The sequence below is a fragment of the Gouania willdenowi genome, chromosome 9 (assembly GCF_900634775.1).
Source record: "Gouania willdenowi chromosome 9, fGouWil2.1, whole genome shotgun sequence".
Taxonomy (NCBI): Eukaryota; Metazoa; Chordata; class Actinopteri; order Blenniiformes; family Gobiesocidae; genus Gouania; species Gouania willdenowi.
In genome coordinates, this window is record NC_041052.1 from 2238732 (window position 1) to 2264354 (window position 25623).

The 25623-nt window shown below is 35.2% G+C and overlaps 3 protein-coding genes across 6 annotated transcripts; all 3 read left to right on the top strand.

Annotated features, from left to right (window-relative positions):
- Positions 1-196: 196 nt before the first annotated feature.
- Positions 197-6343, top strand: ubox5 (U-box domain containing 5). 4 transcript variants are annotated; one of them, XM_028457748.1, is made up of 7 exons: positions 197-333; positions 1484-1547; positions 2136-2237; positions 2841-3496; positions 4553-5097; positions 5180-5365; positions 6125-6343. In XM_028457748.1, the coding sequence occupies exons 2-7, from the start codon at positions 1494-1496 to the stop codon at positions 6340-6342; spliced, it is 1761 nt and encodes a 586-aa protein (XP_028313549.1). In that variant the 5' UTR covers positions 197-333; positions 1484-1493; the 3' UTR covers position 6343. The 4 variants fall into 4 exon arrangements, with proteins under 4 accessions (XP_028313549.1, XP_028313550.1, XP_028313552.1 ...); XM_028457751.1 differs by having other exon boundaries at positions 249-333; positions 1484-2053; XM_028457752.1 differs by having other exon boundaries at positions 249-333; positions 1484-1653.
- Positions 6344-10670: 4327 nt separating this feature from the next.
- avp (arginine vasopressin) lies at positions 10671-16027 on the top strand. The gene is made up of 3 exons (XM_028457450.1): positions 10671-10809; positions 14246-14450; positions 15407-16027. Exons 1-3 carry the CDS (start codon positions 10690-10692, stop codon positions 15544-15546), a joined length of 465 nt encoding a protein of 154 aa, XP_028313251.1. The 5' UTR covers positions 10671-10689; the 3' UTR covers positions 15547-16027.
- Positions 16028-19083: 3056 nt separating this feature from the next.
- ccl27a (chemokine (C-C motif) ligand 27a) lies at positions 19084-21353 on the top strand. The gene is made up of 3 exons (XM_028457962.1): positions 19084-19236; positions 19352-19469; positions 20734-21353. The coding sequence occupies exons 1-3, from the start codon at positions 19173-19175 to the stop codon at positions 20843-20845; spliced, it is 294 nt and encodes a 97-aa protein (XP_028313763.1). The 5' UTR covers positions 19084-19172; the 3' UTR covers positions 20846-21353.
- Positions 21354-25623: the final 4270 nt, after the last annotated feature.

Below are 25623 nucleotides of genomic sequence, written 5' to 3' on the forward strand. Positions count from 1 at the left end.
CGCCCGTCAACATTAAAAAATACAATATAAACATATAGATTAAATAATACATTAATTATACATAATTTCTATTGAAAATATTGTTAAAATAGAGTTGTTAGTTTATCTTTCAATGCCTGTTTTTAAGGAACTCCAGAAAATGTAGTAACTACCTTCAAACAGAAGGTGGCGATAAACAACAACGACAGACTGCAGAGGACACTAAAGGCTGGCTGCCAACCACCATTAAATCAAACGTAGAAGAAGAGGAGAAATAGCTAGCTAGCTAATGCTATGGTTTGTCAAAAGCTCAGTCTAAAGAGAGGAAACGAATGAGCCTAAATATTTCAATAAGTAAGCTTAATTTCTTATTTTTCTTTCCAATACATTATGGTAATACAACTTTATCTCCGCTGCATTTTAATAGTTATAATAATGAACAAGTATTCTGCTAGCTGCTGTTAGCTTTAAACTAGCTAAATGTAATACTGCAACATACAGTTTGATCTTATTTGTCGATCATATAATTTATTTATTTATTCAGTTTATTTCCGACATGGTTACATTCACTTTTTTTTTTTGTACATGCCGAAAAAGGAGACGAGAGAAGCAGTTTGCTTATCTGGGTCCCGTCCCTTGTTTTACCATCGCAAATTTACATGGGTTTACATGTCAAATAATGTTTAATTTGAAAAGTATTAAGGAAATCACTTTAATGATACCAATAGACTTTAATTTTTTTTTTTAGTAAAATGTACTTTGTACAGATTTATGGGAGATGAATAACAGAGGTGGCAAAAATACTAGTCTTCAGTACTCATGTAAAAGTAAAGATACTTGAATAAAAAAACTACTCCGGTAAAAGTATTGAAGTTGCTCCATTACTTGAGTAAAAGGAAAAAAGTACATACTATTAAATGTACTTAGGTGAAAAAGTAAAACAAATGTATTTTCAATAATAAAGCAGCAAATTCTATATAATTTATTTTTTGGAAACAAGTTAAATCTGTTACCTTTGAACACCTGGAGAATTTAATAAAAAAAAAAAGTGTAAATGCTCAATAAAACTAAGAGTTTAACTTTTTTTTAAATTTGTAGAAAACTGGTACAGTACATGGAAACAAGTTAAATTTGTTACCCTTTAAGTTGTAAAAGTAAGACTAAGAAAAACCAAAACATAGTTCTCAGTTTAATTAGGCTGAATCTTAACTATGCATTCAAAATTGTGCATAATTCTAATTTATTTGTTCTTTAATAGTATTTTTCATAACCAAATATGACCAATGCAGTTTAATAACAAGCTGGTTTTGTCTGATAATTCCACCTTTTTGTCCTCAATGTTGAACATTTTGTACAAAGCTTGAAGTGGTTTGTAGAAGGTTTTATAAAGAGGTTGAAGGTCTAATTAAAAAGTACAAATACAAGTAATAAAAATGCCTCAGTGCCTTGACCTGCTGAGTTATTAGAAACTACTTCAGATGATGTTTTTATTTGTCTTTTACAGGTTGGAGACGATGGTGGTGAATCTGTGTCTGCCACACTTTAACACAACTGCTCATTGCAGCAAGGTGCGACACATTGAACACACAACCTCACTTTTTACACATCATTGGAAGGCTGTTCAACAACTGTTAAAGAACATTGGATGATGTAACGACAGAAGCAGAGGACGAGGTGGTGTGTGGGAGAATGAATCAAACTTGTCCTTGCTGTGTCCTTTTTTAAAAAAAAAAAAAAAAAAAAGATACTTTTTAAATCTGATCTTTTTTTATCATGTTCAGTCCTTCAAGCCTGTTCTGTGCTGTAGATATAATGATAAGAAATAGCATTTTTTCTGCTGCATAGAGAACATTTAATGAATCATCGTTCTTTTTTCTTCTAATGCTTACATTGTTTTATCTACTTTTGTAAAGTTATAAATCCCATGAATTCCAAGCAAAAATGCTACATCAATCGGTTTCTATTTTAATCATAATATTTATAATAATACATCAAATTTTTATGGACACTCAAAGATGCTTTACATGTGGAATAAAACAAAAAACAGGGTTTATGGAAAAGCAAGTTTGAACAGGTGGGTTTTGAGTAATGTTTTTTTTTTTTTTTGAAATATGTAAAATTGTATATTTTGTGTTTTTATTGGTTATTACCCGCAGGTATGTGCCGATGGTTATGATGTCACTAACCTCGTTTCATCTGACCCGGCACTTCGGAGGCGGGGCTTTAAGCTGGAGTACTTTCTCCGCCCACCTGTGCAGGTAAAAATGTCAAAATTACATAAAAAAAACAAAGAGAATATATCCAAAATTACGACAAAAATAGATTGAGTGTAAAATGTACTAATGACAAGAATACACAAAATGACAAGTAAAACACAAAAAACATATACAAAAACATAAAATGACAACCAAAATACACAAAATGTAAAACAAAAACACACAAAATGACATAGAAAACATAAAAAATTGGAGAAAAATTTACAAAATGGCATTAAAACACATGAAATTACTCCAAAAACGCACAGAAACCCAATGTTCCTCTGATTGGTCATTATTCTAAATACTGACATGAATGTTGATCACGTGACCCTCTGATGAGACACAATCACATGTTTGTGGCCCTGCTGTGATAAAAGTTGTCCATATTTAAGGCTAGTTGTGATTTTAAATGTTTTATGGAAGCTTTAAAATAAATTACATGAGATAAAATAACTGTATTCACAAAGTCTTTCTCGCTTCATGTTTTCTGTTTGTCTATTTAAGTGTTTGTCACTGAGTCAATGTCGGCTCTTTACTGTATTCATATTTTCTGACGTGAACAACATAGTTTTTAGTAACTTTTTCATCCACCTCTCCTTCCAGGTGACGTTGACCTTTGGTTTCCAGGTGGAGGTGTGCAGGGTGGATGTGGAGCTGTGGCCGTGGGGAATGGATCGAGGACAGGCCTGTAAGAGGCTGGAGATCAGCACCAGCTCTGATCCAGTTCCCTCATCAGAACAGGGGTCACTAGCTCAGAACAGTGAGCCAATAAACGTGCACGTGAAACAAAAGAAGCAGGAGAATGATTCCCGCGGTGGTCGGCAGAGTCTGGTTGATTCTCGTTGGTCGAGAACTGACTCCAGCACCTCAGAGTCAGACTTTAAACTCGTGGCTCGATGTGAGCTGAGGGAAGCGACTAAAATCAGTTTTACACGTTCCAGTTTCCGCCCCCGCGCCCCGTTCCTGTCCCCGCCCCCTCCTGTGGCCCCGGACTCCCGGCAGGGGGAGCTGTGGAGCAGAGGTGAGCTCTCTCTGGGATCAGTGAGTCGCCTCAGCGTGACGATGCCTTTTGGAGGCTCGGCCTCGTCTCTGGGACTAAAGGCTCTGATCGTGTGGGGCCAACCGGCCCCGTCCTGTCCCACGGACCAGGTGGAGAGGGTCAAAAGACTCCATGAAGCCAACGAGAGGCAACAAAGACGACCTGCGTTCTTTTCCCCGTCCGTCAAACAAAGCTCACACACTCCTCACACAGAAGCAAGGTGATGACTTTATTTTTGCACTTTAAACTAGGAGTGTACGCTGACCGATCACCGATTTTTATATATCCTGACCTGCTGATTCTGTTTTAGTTTTTTATAACTGATCATACATCTTCAATGTTCCAAACTTAATTTATTGTGAAACATTGAACAATACCTGTGAAACCGTACAAACTTGTTGTTTTAACTGCACATAAAGTAGTTATCTCAAATATAAATGAAAAGTTTAGAGCACATGTGTTAAGCTCATGGCCCGGGGGCCAAATCCGGCCCTTTGGAGCATCCAATTCAGCCCACAGGAGACAGTAAAAATGACAGAGAAAACATGAACCATTGTGTAAATGAAACTTAACAATAATTGCAGGTGCTCATAGTTTTTCCTGGTGGTTACATCACATGATTGCAGTCATTTTTCATGTTGAACTGTTGAAAAAAAAATCTGAATTCTTACAAAATCTTTAAATTTTCCTCAAATTATTACATAACAATGATTAAATAGAAACTCATTGCTTGGATATTAATCTCAAGTGGGCCACAGATTTTATGCAGGAAAACAAGTAATTTCAACATTATTGTGCCATAGTTTACACTTCAACAACAAAAACACACACAATATCTCTTAAACAGACAAAATGACAAAAAATACACAAAATAATTGTATAAACACACAAAATGACTTCTAAGTCACACATCACTATATTAAAACACACCAAATGGCTTCAAAATCACACAAAACAACAAAAACACACATGACAGAACAATACATTAAGTCATTCCAGAACCACACAGTATCTGCAAAATTACACGCAAACAAAAATGAACACAAATACTGGGGACAGTGGTTGACTTACAGACTTTTGCCGAGGTAAATGAGATAGGCAGAAAAGATCGTTTTCATATGCAAGTATTGGCCGATCCTCGGAAATCGGGGAATTCAGCATTGATCAATCGGTGCATCCGTAGTTTAAACTTTGACTTCCTTTCCTGTCTTTCTTTTCACTCATTTATTATCTATCATCTCTTATTTTGTGCTCACTCATGTTTATTTTCCTTCAGTCCTTCCGTCCCTGAGGAGTTTCTCGACCCGCTAACGCAAGAAGTGATGACGCTGCCAATGCTGCTCCCCAGCGGCGTCTCCGTAGACAACGACACTCTGGAGGAATACCAGAGAAGAGAAGCCACGTGGGGTCGAGCCCCGAACGACCCGTTCACCAGCGTTCCTTTCACCCCTTCCTCCCAGCCCCTCCCTAACCCGCTCCTCAAGAGCCGCATCGACCACTTCCTCCTGGAGACGGGGATGAGGAAGAGAAACGGAACGTTGGGGAGGAAAGAGTCGGAAGGAGATCTGCAGACGTCCAGATTATTATTAGAGTCACAGGACGTTGCTTTTCTACGTCACTGCACAGAAAACAATAGAACTGATCCACGAGTTTCAAGAGATTCTGAATGTTCCTCTAATATTCAAACTATTGACAAGTCGGTGTTGGACAGGAGGAAAAAAAGGAATCTAGGTGATATATCCAAAGAGGAAACGGAAGAGTCGACAGCTCAGAGTCATTTTACAGTTGGAGCCAAAAAACCAAAATATGATGATGTGTTTGGTAAGTAGAACATGAATAGATAAATAGTTCCATCATATTTTCTGACTCTCATTAACCTTGTGTCCCGCCCCTGCCTCCACAGCTAATGGCGGCCCCTCCCATGAGCAGCGTTTGTCCGCTAGTTTGGACGAAGCCCTTTTTTCTGCCCTGCAGGGTCGACCTTCCTTCACCTCTAACCTGACCCAGAACAGAAAGGTCTCTGCTGAGTCTGAGCCACTGAACACCAAGCAGCAGTCCCACACTCCAGAATGGACCAGTGTTTCTGCAGGTAGAAGATTGAACTAACAAACGCACAAACCCAGTCTAACCCAGACATGGGCAACAAGCGGCACACAAAATGACGATTATTATACAGGAAAATATGACAAAATTACATAAAATGACTCAAAAACACAAAATAAAGAAATACATGATATAATTCCTTAGTCACACAAATTGTCTCCAAAATTACACAACAGGACAACAAAAACCCACTCCTAAACAAACAAAATGCCAGAAAAATACACAACTTCATGCTACAAACCCAACGTGACAGCAACAACGCACAAAAGGCCAACAAAAATAAACAATTTGATGACAAAATTACATGAAATGATTCCAAAGCACACTAAACTACAACATGAACACACAGAATGTCTGTTAAATAAACAAAAGACAGAAAAACACACAAAATCATTCTACAAACATAAATTAATGCTACAAACACACAAAATTAGAGAAAAATTCACAAAATGACACTGAAAACACACAAAATCCCTCTAAAAACTCACATTGTTTCCAAAGTCACACAAAGTGACAACAAACACACACTCTTTGTTGTTTCTGTATTAATGCTCAGATTTGTTGTTGTTTCAAATGTTAACATGAATATTGATCACGTGACCCTCAGATCAATCACATTTCTGTGGCTCTGCTGTGATAAAAGTTGCTCATATCTGGTGTAGGCGCTACTGTATGAGATAAATATCAGCTAATAATACAAATGGACCAGGACTTAATTTTAATCTGATCTCTGTCCCATGTCTAGGTGAGAAGACGTGCTCAGCGTGTTCCTGTCCACTGTCTCTCTACTCCTCAGCGTCGTCCGTTTACCGTCTAACCTGTGGCCACCTGCTTTGTCGAACCTGCGTCCAAACGGAATTCAAACAACAAACGTCACCGTCAGTATCGACATCCAAACACATCTTGTGTCCTCGCTGCCAAAGACTGACCCCAGGCTCTCGTGTTGTACGAGTCCATCACTGACCAATCGTTTCCATGTTTTTTATGAATAAAAATGGACAAACAGATCTTAAATCGCTTCCCTTTTGTTAATTCTCATTGTTTCTGTGATATTTCAAAGTTCCATCACTTGTTTAAATGGTTCACATGTTTACAACAAAAGGAAGGACATGCCTGAAGGCAAAGGTCAGGGCTTACAAGCACACACATTGTCCAATAGTCTTTTCCACTCCGTCACCCTGTGTCAGTCTTTTTATTATGAGATACACGACCTTGCGTCTGCTGTCCATGTACGACCTTGGTTGGACGTAACGGAGAGATGATCCATTCCATCCAAGGTCGTTTTAGATAAAGAACACAGAGACGTGTTCTTTCATCAGCTGAGAAAATATGTTGGTTCTTACGTTTCTTCATCCTGTAGACCACATGGTTCAAGCCTCAGGCCTGGGGGCCAAATCCGGCTCTTTGGAGCATCCAATTCAGCCCACGGGAGAAATCTATGTTGATAACACAGCCCCTCTAAACGCACAAAATCAATGAAATTCCACAATAGTTATCGCATGATGGCAGTGAAATAACATGGGGGGGGTCTCAAAAATATTAAAAACATATCCACATTTTTTTTTTAAGATGTTCACATGTTTTTCAGATCCACAAATACCTCCACGATTTTTAGATTTTTAGTGGGAGTCCGATACATGAAGGTAAATTTGGAAAGATACTCCCAGATTCTGACTTCTAGTATCAATAACTCTTTAACGAAACGTCAACGACACAAATTATGCCTCTATACCATCGGTGTGAGGTAGACTATATTCTACAAGATCATTTTAATCAAAAGCAGCAGAAGTAAAACCGCTGCAACAACAAAAACACTGATATTGACTGCTGTGTCACCAAAGTCACTGCAGCCTTCACTTGTCTTCTGCTGATCATACTACGGCTGTTAATTCGACCAAAGAAATGGCTTTTTCATCATTTTAAGTATTTAGTTTTAGTAATAAAATTAAATAACTTTATTAATATACTGTAGAGCAGTGGTTCTCAAACTTTTGGCTCTAGTACCCCCTTTCTCTGATTTCTGAATCCAAGTCACCCCTTTGTTCAACTACAACATTTTACTTAGAAAACTATTTAAAAAACAACTATAGATCATAATGATGGAATGAACGAGTGTTAACACACATTTTAAAGAATCTCATTGTGTAAATAAGTGAAAAGAAACAGTATTTAGTGCAATGATTCCCAACCTTTTTAGGATCGTGACCCCATTTTGATATAAATTTCTGCCCCAAAGACGTTTTTTTGTCTGCATTTTAGTTGAACTATATTCACTAAGTGAAAGTATAGCAATACAGTTATTTAAGATTCTTGTTTTAATTGAAAAAAAAAATAATTACAAAATTTCAAAAATCTATGTAATTTTTTTTTTTTAAATTTCAGGTGACTCCACATGGGGTCCCGACCTCAAGATTGAAAAACACTGATTTAGTAGCTCCTGAATAGATTTATTTCTATAGTTTGTATCATTTCCAGTCATTTTCCTTTAGTTGTTTTGCAAAAATTCCTCAAATCAAATAAAAAATTCGGTCAGAAAAAAAAATGAAGGGAAGACCCTGGAAGTCTGTGTATGAATACATAAAACATGAAGCCTCCAAAAATAAAAGGTCGGGATTCGAGCCTAGTGTGTGCTTGCTGATCAAAAGGCAAAAGCTTATATGGAGTTAATTCAAACCTTCCACCTGCTCCAATATAAAAAACAACAAAAACATCCAGCATTGTTTCTTTGGTCTTACGATCATAAGCTATATCATATGTTGGTTGGTTTCCATGACAACAATAAGACAAACTGAGGTCGTGATCCCACATCCGCTGAGAAAGAGAGGAACAATAATACGACATAGTGATGTATCAACAGACTGAGCTTCAAACTTTCTGTTGCATGTGTAACAAGTAATACACAATACCTAGTAGCAATAAAGCTATTTTAGACATAATATACAGTAAGTACTTGGGAATATGTAAAAACTTCCTAAATATTTCAGGAGCCATGATTTTATTACAACTTATTAAAGGATCACCTTAACGTTCGGTTTCATTTGATCAGATCACGTCACGAATGCTGCCGTAATAATTAAACGTATTAACCCTCTGTCGCCTTCGTTGCTCAGTTTGTACCGATCATAACCAATGATAATTATTCTGTTAACCAGCATCACAACAGCTAATGGGAAATAAACAACCCCCGTCATGTAAGAAGCTGCAGATCAGAATAATTTCATGGAAATGAGTTGATTTCTAATGCTAATCGTGTTTTGTTCATGACTGTGAGATAATTTGGGTGAATCAGATGTTGTCATGACACGTGAACAGTGAAATGGTTTTAATTTATTACTTGTTCTGTTGCATATGATGAGGTGTTTAATGTAGATTACAGGCTGGATTTTGTATTCATTTTTTTATCGCACACTGATGTTCAGAAACATAAAAAGTTGCAAATTATAGTGGCTAAAAACGGACCGCAAAAGTGGTAAAAAAGGGTTCAAAGTTTCAATATTGGCTTAAAAAGGGCTGAAATGGGGGGAGGGGAAGTAATGTAATTTAAAAAGTAGGAACAATTAGTTTAAACTGGCAAATACTGGGCATGACAAATTGTGAATCACAAAAATGAGCATGAAATCTGGTGAAAAGGGTTCATAAGTGCTGAAAATGTCATGAAAGTGGAAAAAATGTGCAGAAAAGGCATTGAAATGTGATAGCGAAGTGTCAGAAATGGGAGTAATGTTGCAAAAATGTATTAAAAGGAGCAAAAATATGGTGTTGCAGAAAAAGGGGGAAAAAAAGAAAAAATGGCCTCAAATTGTTTAAAAAAATAATTCTTAGTTCCTTGAACGCATGGCGACCTCCTTCCAGTTTCTTGCGACCCCTAATAGGGTCCTGGCTCCAAGGTTGAGAACCCATGATTTACACAACTATCTTTTCTGTCATTTTTATTTCTCCTGCAGGATAAAGTGGATGCTCTAAAGTTGGGCTTTTAATCATTTTAGCCAAATAAGAAATAAAGGGCAGTTTGATGTAAAGTGGATTTAAGGAATATCAGGGATGGATATCAGTCCCATAGGAGCTCACACTTACTATTTTTTATTGGACATTTTGTTGAATAATTTGAGGAAAAATTGTGAGTTTCTTTCCACAAATTCAGAATAAAAGTCACTGCCATCATGTGAAATAAGCAAGAGGAAAACTGTGAGTCCTGCAAGTATTGGAAAGTTTGAAGGGACTGAGATATTAGTTGGTCATTTACTCAATGATTCATGTTTTCTTTCTCATGCGGGCCACATTGGATCCTTTAAAGGGCTGAATTTGGGCCCCGGGCCTTGAGTTTGACACATGTGGCACCGGAAAGTGTTTTTTTTAAATAATTATTTGTATTTGATTTATTTACTATATTTTACTTCCCCCCACTATGTTTATTTTTAAAAATCCCCATGAGAAGTCATAATTATGACTTAGTAAAGTCATACTTATGAGAAAGAAAGTCAAAATTATGACCAACACTCATTCACCCACATAAACACTCTTGCGTGCACGCCAAGACTTGCGCACACGCATTCAACACATATAGTGTAGAAAATAGTAGAAGTACATGTAAATAAGTCTTTATTCCAAAATGATTCCATCACATATTTGTATTTTTCTTTGAAAAATGTACATTAAAAATGATTTTCTCATAATTATAACTTTCTATCTCATAATTATGACTTTACTAATTCATAATTATGACTTGCCATAGTGATTTTAAATTGTTTTAGTGGTGTTAACGGGCTTTTATAATATACTGCACAGAAAGTTGCTTCCGTGATGAAGTAGCACTTTATTTTTGACATTTTACTTTTCCTATTTCCTATTTTGACTCTGCATCTCATAATTATGAGATGGTAGGTATGTCCATGTAAGATAATATGACTTAGATTTTTTTTTTATTATTATTATTTTACTTTGACTTTTTATACATGGAATGAACTTCTATAGGTTTCCATAATTTCCCCCCTAAACAGTTGATAAATAAAATAAGTAATGCATGAATGTAACTATAGAAGTAATGTCTTGTCTGTGCTAATAAAGCACAGCCTGCTCTGATGCTCTGTGATGTGCTTATTATGGGATGGAGGATGTGGAGGTTGAAAGGTCTGATGTGATTAGAGAACCTCCTGCTGCTGTCGGTACATTTGTTACATTTGTTGATGACAAAGCCTCGATGCACCGACACATCTCCACCGCCGCTGATGACGTCACAGGTGGGTTATAAAAGGCTCAGAGTCGGTGTGGGTCAGATATACCTGTGTATGTACAGTAGTAGCTGTAGCAGACATGCATCACTCCTCATTGGCTCTCAGCGTCCTGGGGATGCTCGCGCTCTCCTCCGCGTGCTACATCCAGAACTGTCCGCGAGGAGGGAAGCGCGCGCTGTCCGACACCGGAATCAGACAGGTGAGAATTAACCATCATCATCCTCCTCCTTTATCTCTTATTTTCATGTTTAATGAGTCAACATTGTCACTTTTTAGTACGATGTTTGAGATGAGTCCAAAGAATTTGTGTTTTTTTTCAATTGGTCTTTTTTCAAAGATTAATCTAAAGATATTTAAAATCTAGCTGTGATATCGATTTAATTACGTTAATTACATAATTTAATGATTTAAAAAAAAAAAAAAAGCTTTACATTATAACTTTTAATACGATGTTTGAGATTCATTTAAAAACAAAAATAATTTTTCAGAATTTAAATTAGATTTAAAGCTTATTAAAATCTATCTGTGATATCGATCTCATCACGTTTACATAATTAAGTCATAATGATTTTTTTTTTTTTTTTCAAATAAGTCTATATAATAATTTTTTAGCACCATTTACCAGTGGTTCCCAATCAGGGGTACGTGTACCCTCCTTGAGCATCTTGCAGTAGGTATTTAGAACTATTTATAAATCTATTTACGACAAGAATAATTTTATCAGCCTATTTCAGACACTGAATGGAGCCTATGTCTAGCAGCTTTTAATTTCTATACCTACAAAATCTTTATTTAACTTATCAACAAAAGTGAAAAAAATATATTCTCTGATATTCAGTATTTCTCAGTGCAAATGGACATCTTTCATTATTAGTTTTAATATAAAGACAACCATACAGGCTGTTGTTCAAGCTGTAGACACAACATAAAAAAACACAATAAAACAAGGGGTTCGAAATTGGACTAACGAAAGGTTAGCCTACTTTTAATTTGAAAAGACGCTTAGGGGTACAAGACATAGAAAAGGTTGGGAAACAATGCCATCATATACAGTCATCTAATGGCACTTGTCATATTGAATTATAAGAAAATTAAATTATAAATCCCAACATTTCCACATGAGACAGCAAAAATAAAGTATAGACTGTAGAGGGAAAACTCCCTTTGATCAGAAGGAAACCTCCAGCAGAACCAGAATCTGAATGGGATTAGTGGGACAGAAAGGAGAACTGGTTGAGATACTACTGTACTGTACTGTACTGTACTGTACTGTACTGGGAACCAGTTATAAGCACCAACGACTAGAACATGTAAAAGACAAGAGAGCGGAGGAAACACATAAAGCAGATTAAAGCTTTAAAATAAAAGGGAAGTAGAAATAGAAAATATTCTCCAACAATATAGAGTCTATGATCAGCACTTGAGTTATTATTAAAACTTTAACATTATCAGCAACGTTCACCGCATTTCTTCTCCTGGGAATAAATAAAGTACATCTATTAGGGGTGAGCCGTTAGACTAGCTCTCAATACGGTATGATACAGTAGACGATAATGATATGATACAATGTATTTTGGAAAGAATAAAAAAGAGCAAAAATAAGTTGCAGTTAAAAAAAACAAACAATATCATTTTATTTGACTTTAACTCTATAGTTACGTACATACTGAGTATGAACTTTTCAACTCGATAGGATTTTTTTATCTGATCTTGTGAAATTTTGATATCGCAATATATCTTGTCTGGTGATGTATTGTCCTACCTTTATTATATATTTGCAAGGTAATAGACCACCAAAAAAAGACTATAGTTGTGTTGCATTTGTTATTTTAACGTACTACTCATACTCATTTTGATGTTTAAATGAGTATGCAGTGTGTTCACATTAGATAGTATGAAAAGATTGAGTATGTTAGAAATACCCGGGTGTATACTATATGGGAAATTTTTTAAGTGCACAGTGAGCACACTAGTTATAGACTGTGTTGTAAATGTCACACTGTACTACACACTACAAGCTCAATGAGTATATACTGTCTACTATATACTATATGTATGATTAGGATGATGAGCGTTCCCACTGAAGTATACTTCCAAGTTTCCCAAGATGCATTTGGAACCTACAGCGTTAAAAACCTTGTTCACACTGAGGCTAAATATCTCTGTTGATTCTCCACCTTTACTTTGAAAGTTCTGAAAACATTTGAAGTGAGAAAGTGACCAAGTAGAATATCAACATGTGCTCATTTGATCCATAAAACTCATGGATACATATTTCATTCACACATTTCGGAGATTTTTTAGAGACCCTCCATTGTGCTACAGACTAAACTTCCTGTTACCTTCAAAACAAGAGCCCTATTTACAAAAGAGTTTAAAAAAAAAACTAATGGAAGACAAGAAGTGATGCTTTTATTTTGAAAAGAGGATGTTTGATTTTTAGTTTGAAGCCGGTTCCAGGACCATTTTACATTCCGCTCGCAATGCATCATGGGCGAGTTGAGTATGACTAGTGTGCCCACTTAAAAAATGTCCCCATATAGTATACATCCTGGTATTTCTCACATACTCAATCTATTCATACTATGTAATGTGAACGCACTACGTACTCATTTAGATGTCATACTTAGTATGAGTAGTACGTTAGCAAGAGTAGTACGTTAGCATGAGTAGTACGTTAGCATGAGTAATACGTTAGCATGAATAGTACGTTAGTATGAGTAGTACGTTAGTATGAGTAGTACGTTAGCATGAGTAGTACGTTAGTATGAGTAGTACGTTAGTATGAGTAATACGTTAGTATGAGTAGTACGTTAGTATGAGTAGTACGTTAGCATGAGTAGTATGTTAGCATGAGTAGTACGTTAGCATGAGTAATACGTTAGCATGAGTAGTACGTTAGTATGAGTAGTACGTTAGTATGAGTAGTACGTTATTATGAGTAGTACGTTAGTATGAGTAATACGTTAGCATGAGTAGTACGTTAGCATGAGTAGTACGTTAGCATGAGTAATACGTTAGCATGAGTAGTACGTTAGTATGAGTAGTACGTTAGTATGAGTAGTACGTTATTATGAGTAGTACGTTAGTATGAGTAATACGTTAGCATGAGTAGTACGTTAGTATGAGTAGTACGTTAGTATGAGTAATACGTTAGCATGAGTAGTACGTTAGCACGAGTAGTACGTTAGCACGAGTAGTACGTTAATATGAGTAGTACGTTAATATGAGTAGTACGTTAGTATGACATTTACAACACAGACATACTCAACCGTCCCATGATGCATTGTGAGCAGAATGTAAAATGGTCCTGGGACCAGCTTCAAGCTAAAAATCAAACATCTCCCTTTCAAAATAAAAGCATCTATTCTTGTCATCCATTAGTTTTTAAACACTGCTGTAAATAGGGCTCTTGTTTTGAAGATAAAGTGATGTTTCATCAGTAGTTACTGGCGACAATATGGAAATTTTTGAATGAAATGTGTCTACGTCAGTTTTATGGATTCATGTTAATATACTTGGTATTTGATATTTCGATGATGTTGATGTTATTCCTCCCACAGCATTTTAAACTGGTTAAATTGGGGGGGTTTATGTTTCCAGTCAGAGCTTGATTTGTTCTGCTTGTCTCCCAGTGCATGTCTTGTGGTCCCGGTGATCGCGGCCACTGTTTCGGGCCTAGCATCTGCTGTGGGGAGGGTCTGGGCTGCTTGCTGGGCTCCCCAGAATCAGCCAACTGTGTTGAGGAGAACTTCCTGCTGACCCCCTGCCAGGCTGGGGGGAGGGCCTGTGGATCGGAGGGGGGACACTGTGCTGCATCAGGACTGTGCTGCACCTCAGGTATACAGCCTTAAGGGAGGAGACATTACAATAGATCATTGGTCCTCAACCTTTTCAGCCCACGACCCCCCAAAAAAAGGTCCCAGAGAGCGGGGACCCCCACTGTAGCTGAAGGAGGTTGAACACAGACATGAACATTGAAGAACAGTCATGTGGAGACAGGACCATCTATAAGGGGGAATAAAGGGGAGAGATTTTTGGGGTCCATCCATAAAGTCAGTAAAATGATGGTCTATTGTTCTATGAATCTGTGATAACCACATTTATTTATTCATCTGAATAATATCCACTGTTATCCAGGAACGTTTATTATTATTATAGTCATCTTAAAGATGGAAATCCTTGTTTTAATAAAATTGGTTAAAAGTGATCAGAAAAGGGGGTTAATTGGGATTTTTAAAACCACAGAAATTGGTTAAAAGTTGCAAACTAGAGTAACCAAAAACAGACAGAAAAAGTGGTAAAAAAAAGGTTCAAAGGGTCAATATTGGCTTAAAAGTTGGAACAATTAGTTTAAACTGGCAAATAATGGGCATGACAAATTGTCAATTGTGGTTAAAATGGCAAAACTAAGCATGAAATATGATTAAAAGAAGTTAAAAGTGACAATAATGGGTCAACATATGACATTAGGTGCATGGAAAAGTGGTGGAAAGGGTTTATAAGTGCTGAAAATGTGCAGCAAAGGCATTGAAATTTGATGAACAAGTGTCAGAAATAGGAGTAATGTAGCAAAAATGCACTAAAAGGAACAAAAATATGACAAGAAAAAGTGATGAAAATAGGTTAAAATATGGCAAGTTTGGTGTAGGTGCAGAAAAACGGCAAAAATAAGCAAAAATGGGAACAAATAGTTTCTTGCAGGCATCTGGCAGGCATCTGGCAACCCGCTTCCAGTGTCTCGCGGCCCCAAGGTTGGGAACTTTCCTCTAATCTGGTGTGGTTTTTCTCCTCAGAGAGCTGCGTGGTGGACAACGAGTGTGTGGGTGACACCGTGGGCATGACAGGTCAGGACCGCGGCTCCTCCAGGAGCTCCCCCACAGAGCTGCTGATACGTCTGCTGCACGTGGCCACCAGAGGACAGAACCAGTACTAATGGACGTGGGTTTGCAGGTTCTCCGTTAGAGCAGCAGCAGAAGTGAAGACCACCATCTTTAATTTAAGATTCTGAACTCTAAAAAACACTTTCACAATGTGCAAATTTACTGACATTAATATTTTCTCCTATTTAAAACAAAAATATTTGTTAATTGACTATAATCTGAGCCAATCAGAAACCACTGTTCCATGGCGTTGATTACATTTATGGACGTTAGGTTGTAAAATGGTTAAATCTTTCCTCTGTTGATCCAAACTTGCCTTTTGTTGCCATCATTTCAGTATTTTTGTATAGATTTGCTTCAGTGCCTTGACTATTTGTTGGCAGGATGGTACTTTTTGTGTGCCGTAGCTGCATAAAGTTTGGCCATGGTTGACAAAAGGCTGGAGAGCAGTTATGGAAATTCAATTTATTCTAGGCTAACACTTCTGCTGAGGTTTGAGTAGAAACATTAACTGGCCATGTTTAAGCTCTTGTGTGAAAGGAAATCTAGTTGCATATTAAAACAATGCAAAATGTGTTACTTCTTGTCCTAATTTTTGGCTTTGTGTTAATTTTCTCACTCGCTGATTGTGTTTATATAGTTTGCATGTGCAAAAAGCCAAGCTATAAAAGTAAAACAAACACACAACTAATAAATCTGCACATGAGAAACAAACCAAACTGAAGTGAGTTCTAACATTGTTTGAAAAAACGACTGCTGTGTAACAACATGTCTGGATTGTAGAAGTCAAAAAGCAGCAGATTTTAATTATAATAGCCGACTTCTTCATGTGTTGACTGAAGGGAGACGTTGATGCCAAAGCAGGGCGTGGGGAGGGTTTATTTTTCTTTCTTTTGTAGTAGCTTCCAAATCGGATGCAGGTGCTTTCATCACCTCATGGTTTGATAACGACAATCTTTTAGCGATTCAATTCCTGCAGTGCACATCAGAAGCTCATTTTCTTATTTCTTATTTCATTTTTGATCGTTGCATTGCATTCTGTACCGACTTTGTCCTGTACATGGTCAGCAGGGGTCAGCCCTTCAAATAAATACACAAAATGAGGAAAAAAAACACACAAAACAACTGAAAAAAAAGCACAAAACGAAAACAAAAATATTCATAACGAGGAAAAAAACATGAAAACATATACATATACATAAAAATATAACACTAAAACATACACAAAAGTAAAATAAAAAATAAACAAAATACATTAAAAAAAATGTAAAAAAAATGTGCAGTATGAGTAATAGTATCTAAAATATAAAAATGTAATACACAAAACAATAGAAAATCTACATAACAATAACATTAAAACAATTAAAACAGAAATATGCCAAATGACAACAAAAACACACAACTACAGGAATACACACACACACACACACACAAATAGTATAAAATGTAAAAATGTAATACACAAAATAAAAGAAAATATACAAAACGAATATATAAATGCACAAAGATGACTTTACAAATACAAAATTTAATTCAATTCAATTCAACTTTATTTATAAAAGTCACAGCAAAGTCATCTCAAAGCGCTATCAAAATATAAAATTCATAATAAGAAGGAAAAAGCTGTACTGTAGTTCTATGTGAGCACCCCTCAAATTTCGCTGTACCACCAAGTACAGTGACAATAAAAACTATTCTATTCTATTCTAGATCCACATGAACAAGAACAGGATAGAGAGATAGAACATCAGAGTGTTCCATTGCAGCCCATTAGAGCTATGTGTAGATGGTGGATTGTGTTTGAATGTAATGTTGGGGTTCAACTATATAATCATAGTTCTTAATTCCTATTTATAGGTTTAGGGCTTTGTTCCTATAGTGGTTAGATTATTGCTATTATACGGTTTAGCAAATAAGTAGGTTTTTAGTTTACTTTTAAAGGTGTAGCAGCCTCTCATACTGAGACTGGGAGCTGGTTCCAGAAGTGAGGAGCGTGGTAGCTGTAGTGCTGGGTGACAGAGTAATGCCATCTAGAGACACTATTCGCTCTGATAATTTATCTCTCTTTTCATATTCAAGCTCTTTTCCTTTGGTACAGAAAACGAAAAATGGAAAACAAACACCTTTATTCATTTTCTCCATGAAATGAAGCGTTACACATCTGATCTTTAGCTTTGCAACACTTAGGAGTCTCTAAATCCTCCTAAATGTCCATGAGGAGGTTCTGTGCCCAACACCAGCTAAAGCCAAAAGGACACGTTTCTGATGCACAGTTGGAAGCAGCGATCTTGTAATGCCGAACTGCCGTTAGCGTAGCCGTTAGCGTCGGATGAGAGTACACTTCCGGATCACTTACTTTGGCAAATCAATAATAGAGAAAATGAATAAAGGTGTTTGTTTTCTGTTTTTCGTTTTCTGTACCAAAGGAAAAGAGCTTGAATATGAAAAACAAGGCATTTTCTGTTTTTTCATTTTGGTTTTGGAAACAAATATCAAATAATGAGTGTTTTTTTTTGTTTTTTTTTCATGTTTTTGTTACATATTGAAAAACCAATGATACACAGATTGTTTTGGACCAAATAAAATCACTTTGGTTAAGAAGGAGAAAGTTACGGCTGATCCAGGATGTGATGTCTTTACGTTATCACAACAAAAACACCGAGTGGGTGAAATATATACAAAACAACAACAAAAACACACACAAACTAATCGTTCTGTGCTGTATTAAATGCTCAGATACAATTACATTTATATAATAGACTAACCCCTTCAAATAAAAGTAAAAGAACATGTTATTCACATTAACAATTTTCTCAAGTGAAGACAAAAAAAAGTCCCAGTCTATTTCCAGTCATTGCACATTATTGATGAGCCACTGTCTGGTTTGGACAGACTTATGATCTCACCGACACTGCTTTTGATTTGTGACTTTCCAGCATTAACATCATCATAACACCCACATCCAGTAAGTCCAGCTGTCAGCTAAACTGACAGCTAAACCGCCGTCAGCTACACCTGCGTTTTTATAAAACTGTGCTTCCATTTATGCCAACCTGCTCTTTTTAAAATGTGACAGGTGTTTGGAAACTACAACTGTTGCTGCAAAATATTAAAAAAATAATTAGCAATTGTGTTGCCAAATGAAATAATTATGTCAGCACGTCAAGAAAATAAAAAAAATTAAAAAACATCACATGACTCACTCGAGCGCCAAAAAATAACTTGATGATTTCATATATATTTTATACGGTCACAGTTTTATTGCACTTAAAATATTTCCATATTATGTACATTATATTGTACATTATATATAGATATATATAAAAGTTTTGACCCCCGACCCCACAAACTCTGTAGATACATTTAACCCTGCAGACGTTTTCTTTTCTTTTTGACCCCAATAACGTAACCTGGATCTTTTCTTTTAGGACGTTCTGTCATTTGTACTTATCCAGTAACCATCAGCCAAATGGGAACTTTAAACATGTTGGAGCCTGTGTCTGTGGTGCATCAGTCTGTCAAACCAACAGGTTGAACACACAGGAAAAAGCTGAGAGTATCGACTAACTGACATCACTGAGTCTGCAGAAAACAACCAATCCCAAACATCCATGTTTTCCCTGACGATATAAAAGCCGCAGCAGGTTTGGTTTTCCTTAGAGTCAGATGTTCTGCAGACATGGACGTGAAACTTGTGTTTGTGATGGTTGGTGTGTGGGCTTTGTGCTTCACCTCCACTGATGGTAAGGTACATCTTACAATGTTATCATTTGTTTACAATGTCATGAAATTGAATTCAATTGAAGGATTTATTGAACATTATTTTATTTAACATTTATTTATTTTTATATATTGTAGCTGGAATCCCAAAATGCTGCCTGACGGCGAGGACGGACATCCCACTTCCTGTTCTGCTGAGGGTCCAGAGATGGACCATACAACCAAACACTGGAGCCTGTGACATTGCTGCACTGATGTGAGTGTCAGAACATTTACATCCAGAAGATCACTATTTTTTTGTAGAACAAACTGATAAAAAAAATGGAAAATAAATAGATGAAAACTAAAACGAATAAACAAATCTCAGCAGAAATCTCTAGTCAATTTCAATATGATACACATTTGATTCGTTCGACATGGGATATAAAGAAGCCTAGGCTTGTCAAGTCCTCCCCTCATTCTTCACCATTAATAACTGCAAAATGCAATAATACAAATAAATACATCAGTTGAGCTATTTAAGAAAAACAAATCAACATCTGTGAGATTTACATTCTCCATCTTCATTTTTGCACTTTTCAAACATATGTCTTTTGTACATTTTTTTTTAAACTGCATCATATTCATACTTACTTTAATCATTTCTTCAAGATCGTTCTACAATAGCAGCCCACAAATGGAAATACACATACTTCTTAAACTCGTCCGAGCATACTGTTGTTTCAAGTTTAACCTCCCCTGTTTGTCTGTCATATATTTATCTTCACAATATTAATTATCCTGTACTTTTCTCCAAATTATTCTAATTTTAAATCATATATTTATTGTATGTTTTTTTTTTTTTACTTGTTTTAATCTTACTTGTACGATGACCCTGAAAAGCACCTTTAAATTAAATGTGTTTTTATTATATTTAGGATCAGGAGGTCACTTGATATATTTATCTCCACAACATCATACGTTAAGTTTTCATTTATTCCGACAACTGTTCTTCAGGAAATTTACTTTGATCTCCCGACACGTTTCGACTGTCAACTGCCAGTCTTCTTCCGAGGTGTCTGCTGATCGCTTTGATGTGTCCTTGACTTCTGCGTAATAATTCCAGCACATTCATTTTGTCTTCTTTTTGAATAAGATGTTATGGTTTAATTTATTCAGACAACTGTCATGTCATGAAACGTGTCAGGAGATCAAAATAAATATCCTCAAAAACATTTGAAACCTTAACATATTATTCAAAAACAAGACAAAAAGAAGTTGCTGGAATCTTCACAACATTCATTATCCTGTATTTTTGTCCACATTCCTTGCATTTTAAATGTTATGTATGTTTTTTTAACTTGCTTTAACCTTACTTTGTATAAAGACCCTGAAAAGCGCATCTTAGTTAAATGTATTATTATTATATTTACTCTACTTTTAGTGCATTTAGTGTTGCTGTTGCTAATGCTGCAAGCTTTGCTGTACATTCCTCTGTGAATAGACTAAAGTGAAGCCTTTTTGTCGTTCTTTATCCACAGACTGCATGTGAGGAATCTGAAGAAGCCCATTTGTGCTCATCCAAAGATAAAGGCAATGCTGACAAAAATCCAAAGGAAAATGAAAAGGAACGCACAGAGAATGAATCACTGAACTTCGTCGTTTTCCAGCTCAAAGTTTTTATGCACACGAGCTCCTTTTGTTTCAGTGAAGCTGAATATGGAAACAAAATAAATGTATTTACTACAGATTCTAAAACATGGATGTTGGTACATCTATGACTTTGGCTCCTAAAGCTATTCAAATGTTACATGTATTACTTCCTGGGACTCTTGGGGTTGTTTCAATGATTGGTTTATTCATGTTCTATAGTAAACAGACAACAGAAGTACACAAACACATGCAAACATACATTTTCACATGCACATTCACTACTGTAAATGATTGGGATGCAAACTCTGTAGAGAAATCTCCTCTTTCTGGAACATTACGTCACATGCATTGAATTCCATAATTCAGGTTCTTAAAGGGTGTTGCATGCAGTTAAACATGTGGTATTTGTATTTTTTTGTGTACTTTTTGTTGCTTGATCACTTTCTGTATGCAGATATGCTGAGTGTGTTTGATTTTCACTTTTTGTAATAAACTTTTTTAAGCCAAATTTGTTTCTTATTTATTTTTACAGATAGATAGATAGATAGATAGATAGATAGATAGATAGATAGATAGATAGATAGATAGATGGATGGAAAAACAGTATAAATAATAAATAAAAACCAAATTGGGTGATGAAAATAAAACTGATTAATGATTATGAATCAATTCCTAAATCGATAATCAGCAATGATTGAAAACAAAACAAATCTGGAAATCATCTGTTGAGTTAGTATTAGACATTAAATAACTGTGCAAACAGAGTAAATGAAATAAATTACAGAAAAATGTGAGAAATAAATGAAAAATCAGTCATTTTTAGTAGTTTTCTAAACTCCACAGATTATATATTTTTCTTCGAGACGTGCTTATTTCTTTTAGTGACGAGCAGCAATAATCAGCAAAGAGCTTTTAAAAACATCCTCCACTGTTTTTACAAATGTGCATTAAAATCTTTTAAATATCATTATTAGTAGATCTATTTCTAACATAACACATTATTTTTGCACCATATTCATTTAATTGCCTTTTAAAAATGAAACTACTTTACAGTTTTACAGCCTGTGTTCCTCCATCCTGAAATCACATGATTGATTATGTCACACGGCCCCACCGCCTGTAAACATCCCATTGTTTTCTATTGGAGGGAAATATATTATTACTATATTATTAAATATTTACCAAAAGAGAATAAAAACAGTTGTGACCCAAAAAGAATCTGTGATCACAGGGGGTAACAGTTCCAAATTAACGGTTTTGCAGTAAAATAATCACGGACTGTTGAAGGACCCTCACCCAAAAAGGTCTTCTATCCTCAGGGTTTGTGTTACTTTAACAGTCTGTGATTTACTGGCTATCTTCAGCCACCAGAGCATGTCAGCGCACTGCTTAAGGGAGAGTTAAGGTCCCTTTGGAGAGCTCTTCTTCTCTTCTCCATTGTCTACTACCAAACCTCAGAGGTGGAACTGTCACAACTGTTTTTATCATCTTCCGGCATCTTTAACATTTCTTGGTTTTTTAGATCAACCAAAAGCAGCACAAGTTGTCATTTTGACTGGAAAAGCTGCTAAATTTTCTAAAAATCTGCGAAATGATCTAAAAATCAGGCTGAATGTTTCACTCCAATAGAAAACAATGGGATGTTTACAGGCAGTGGGGCCGTGTGACATCATCAATCATGTGATTTCAGGATGGAAGAACACAGGCACAGCTAAGGTAATTAAATGAATATAAATGAGAATGAATAAAGTGTTTTATTGGACATAGATCTACTAATAACGACATTTCAAAGAATTTAGGCCAAACTCGAGGATCAACAAACCAACATGTTCATGCAATTCTCTGATAATCGTGCAGTATTACCTGCAGCAATGATCTTTTACCTTTCTGTAAACCAGTCCTTCTTGTAATATGTTGTTTTTCTTTTTTTTATAAGTGTTTCATTTCCAGCTCCTGACATGAAAAACCAAGTCAAAGAGCTTTTAAGCTTTTAAGACAGCGTTCACCTCTGTTTACACAGAGAGAAAATCCCCCCGGCAATTACTGTATCTCTGTGTGTGTGTGTGTGTGTGTGTGTGTGTGTGTGTGTGTGTGTGTGTGTGTGTGTGTGTGTGTGTGTGTGTGTGTGTGTGTGTGTGTGTGTGTGTGTGTGTGTGTGTGTGTGTGTGTGTGTGTGTGTGTGTGTGTGTGTGTCACCTGAATCACTGCTGCTCTCAGACATCCATAAATTTCTCACAGGAATGAACTCAAGTCAGAGCACGCCTCATCAGAAGTAAACCTGAAACTGTTATCAGCGTTTATCGTAAATGCTCTTTTTGTGATCGATTGAACTCAAACTACATCGTCTCTTCATTCAGGGGGTCGAAGTCACTTTAAGGAGTTTGATCTGAAGTGGGATGCAGATTTCTGGCTGATTTTAAAGCGCTTGTTTGCACTGATTTGTTGCTCCAGAATGTTAACTTTTGTGACCAATTTCTGTGTAAACTCGTGGGATTGTTGTGAGAAATTGCAGGATTTTAGAAATATTTAGAGTTCTTCCACAAATTAATGAAAATCAACTGCAGTCATGAAATAATAGGACAGGAATATTGCAAACAAAGGCATGTATTGTGCAGCGTTTCATTGAATTTGTGTATTTGGACGAACTGAGAGAGTTCGTAATGGGTCAGTTTTTTTCTTTAATTTTCTCATGTGGGCCAAACTAGATGCTTTAAAGGGCCGGATTTGGCCCCCAGACCTTGAGTTTGAAAGGTGATCTGTGTCATAATTATTCATTAAATTAAAGCTTGCATTGCTTCAATATATATATATATATATATATATATATATATATATATATATATATATATATATATATATATATATATATATATAACGTTTTAAATCATAGAAAAAGTGTTTAAATGCAATTACATATTTGACAGCTAAAGAACTTGCATTTGAAGACTTGAAAAGTAGTTTTTTTAAGTGAATTTCTTCATAGAAAATATTTTTTGATTGAAGCAACTTGTTATTTGAATGAAGTGATTTTTTATTGATGTATTTTTTTATTAAATTTTTTTTATTTAAGTTAATTTTTATTGTAATAATTTTTTTGATTGAAGCAACATTTTATTTATTTATTTATTAATGTCAATGAAGTGATTTTTTTATTGACATTTTTTGATTGGAGACATTTTTATTTTATTTTTTGTTGAATCATAAAGTCAATCTAAATATGAGCTTTTTTGTATTTATTTCATTTTATTACTATTATTATTATTTTATTTTATTTTTTCATTATTATTATTATTTTAGGAGCTTTTAAAGTTGCTTGAAGTTTCCTGTGAAACTTACGGTGGCAGAGAAGTGCAATTTAAATGTAAATTATTCTGGTAAATTTCCACGGGAACTTAAACTCTGGAATTTTTTTACAATATTTTTCAAACATAAACTTTCACGGGAATTATTCTTTGGAAATAACCAAAAATACTGTAAAATGTTTGTTTATATTATGTATTCCTTTGCATTATAAAATTCAAGAAACGTCCACTTCCTCAACAGGATGGAAAAACTGTTTCCCAGAGAATATTTTTGGTTTGATGTGTGATTTTAAAGTAGATGTGAACAAAAATTGTGAACAATGTGGAGGTGTAGAGAGAAATTAGTAAAACCTTATTTGTGATTCTCAACAAAAACTAAATGTGAAACACCGCCATCTGCTGGCAATTTAGAGAAGCACGTGCACTTTTTATTACTATTGACTGTAGTTGTTACTTATTTATTTGTTTATTTGTTTTGGGGTTTTTGCCGTATTTTAACCCTGATTAAAAACATTTCTGAACACATCACCCTACAGGTGAGAAACTTACTATAGCAATCATTTTTATCATATTAAGTATGGCTTGAAAATAAAAAATAAAAAGTAAAGATTTTTGTGATAAATTAGTTTTAATTTTGACCAAAAAAAAAAAAGATTCATTCACAAAAAAGATGATAAGTATGATGAGCTTATATTAGCTTTGTGGATTTAGTTTCAGACTGGCTTAAAATGTCTGTCTGGTTGTGTCACTTGGTAAGTTTTTGCACTTTTTAAAAAAAGGAAAAGTACCATTTATTCTTTTTCTAATTCAGGTTGAAACTTTAAAGTGAATGAATATTTTTTATTTTTTTTTAAGTTAAAAAAATTTAATTTATTAATTTGATGAAGATAAATAAATAAATGAATAAATAATATTAAAATGTTCTCTTTCAAAGTAAAAAAATAATAATTTATTTGATTTGAAAGAATACATATAAACATACATTTCATTTGTTTTTCAAAGTCAAATACATTTTGATTTATTAATTTGATAGTATTAGTAATTTAGTCATTTGAAAGTAATGGTTTTTCAAAGACAAATAAATTATAATTTATTAAATTGATAGTAATGATAAATAAATAAATAAATAAATAAATAAATAAATAAATATTTTGGCCTTTTTCCCTTTTTCAAAATATTGTACCGTATTGATCTTGTGAACCAAACATCGAATTGTGAGCTCAGTGTATCGTCCCCACCTCTATTGTTTTATAGATATGGGTGTGTGTTTGTGTTGGCCCAGGAACAGACACATATATTATATTGTTTATTTCTTTTAAAAAAATATGTATCTATAAAGCAAGGAACCACTGTCTGTTTGCGTGTGCGTGTGTGTGTGTGTGTGTGTTCCTCAAATATCTCTGCAAATCAGGCTCAGACAGAGCTGAGATTTTCAACATGGCTGCTGCTTGGTTCAAAGGTGTGCAAAGTTGGATT

Coding starts and splice junctions, on each gene's coding strand:
- ubox5 (XM_028457748.1), top strand. CDS start 1,494: ATGGTGGTGAATCTGTGTCTGCCACACTTTAACACAACTGCTCATTGC. Junction 3,497..4,552: donor ACTCCTCACACAGAAGCAAG/GTGATGACTTTA, acceptor ATTTTCCTTCAG/TCCTTCCGTCCCTGAGGAGT. Junction 5,366..6,124: donor ATGGACCAGTGTTTCTGCAG/GTAGAAGATTGA, acceptor TCCCATGTCTAG/GTGAGAAGACGTGCTCAGCG.
- avp (XM_028457450.1), top strand. CDS start 10,690: ATGCATCACTCCTCATTGGCTCTCAGCGTCCTGGGGATGCTCGCGCTC. Junction 10,810..14,245: donor CCGACACCGGAATCAGACAG/GTGAGAATTAAC, acceptor CTTGTCTCCCAG/TGCATGTCTTGTGGTCCCGG. Junction 14,451..15,406: donor AGGACTGTGCTGCACCTCAG/GTATACAGCCTT, acceptor TTTTCTCCTCAG/AGAGCTGCGTGGTGGACAAC.
- ccl27a (XM_028457962.1), top strand. CDS start 19,173: ATGGACGTGAAACTTGTGTTTGTGATGGTTGGTGTGTGGGCTTTGTGC. Junction 19,237..19,351: donor GTGCTTCACCTCCACTGATG/GTAAGGTACATC, acceptor TATATATTGTAG/CTGGAATCCCAAAATGCTGC. Junction 19,470..20,733: donor TGTGACATTGCTGCACTGAT/GTGAGTGTCAGA, acceptor CTTTATCCACAG/ACTGCATGTGAGGAATCTGA.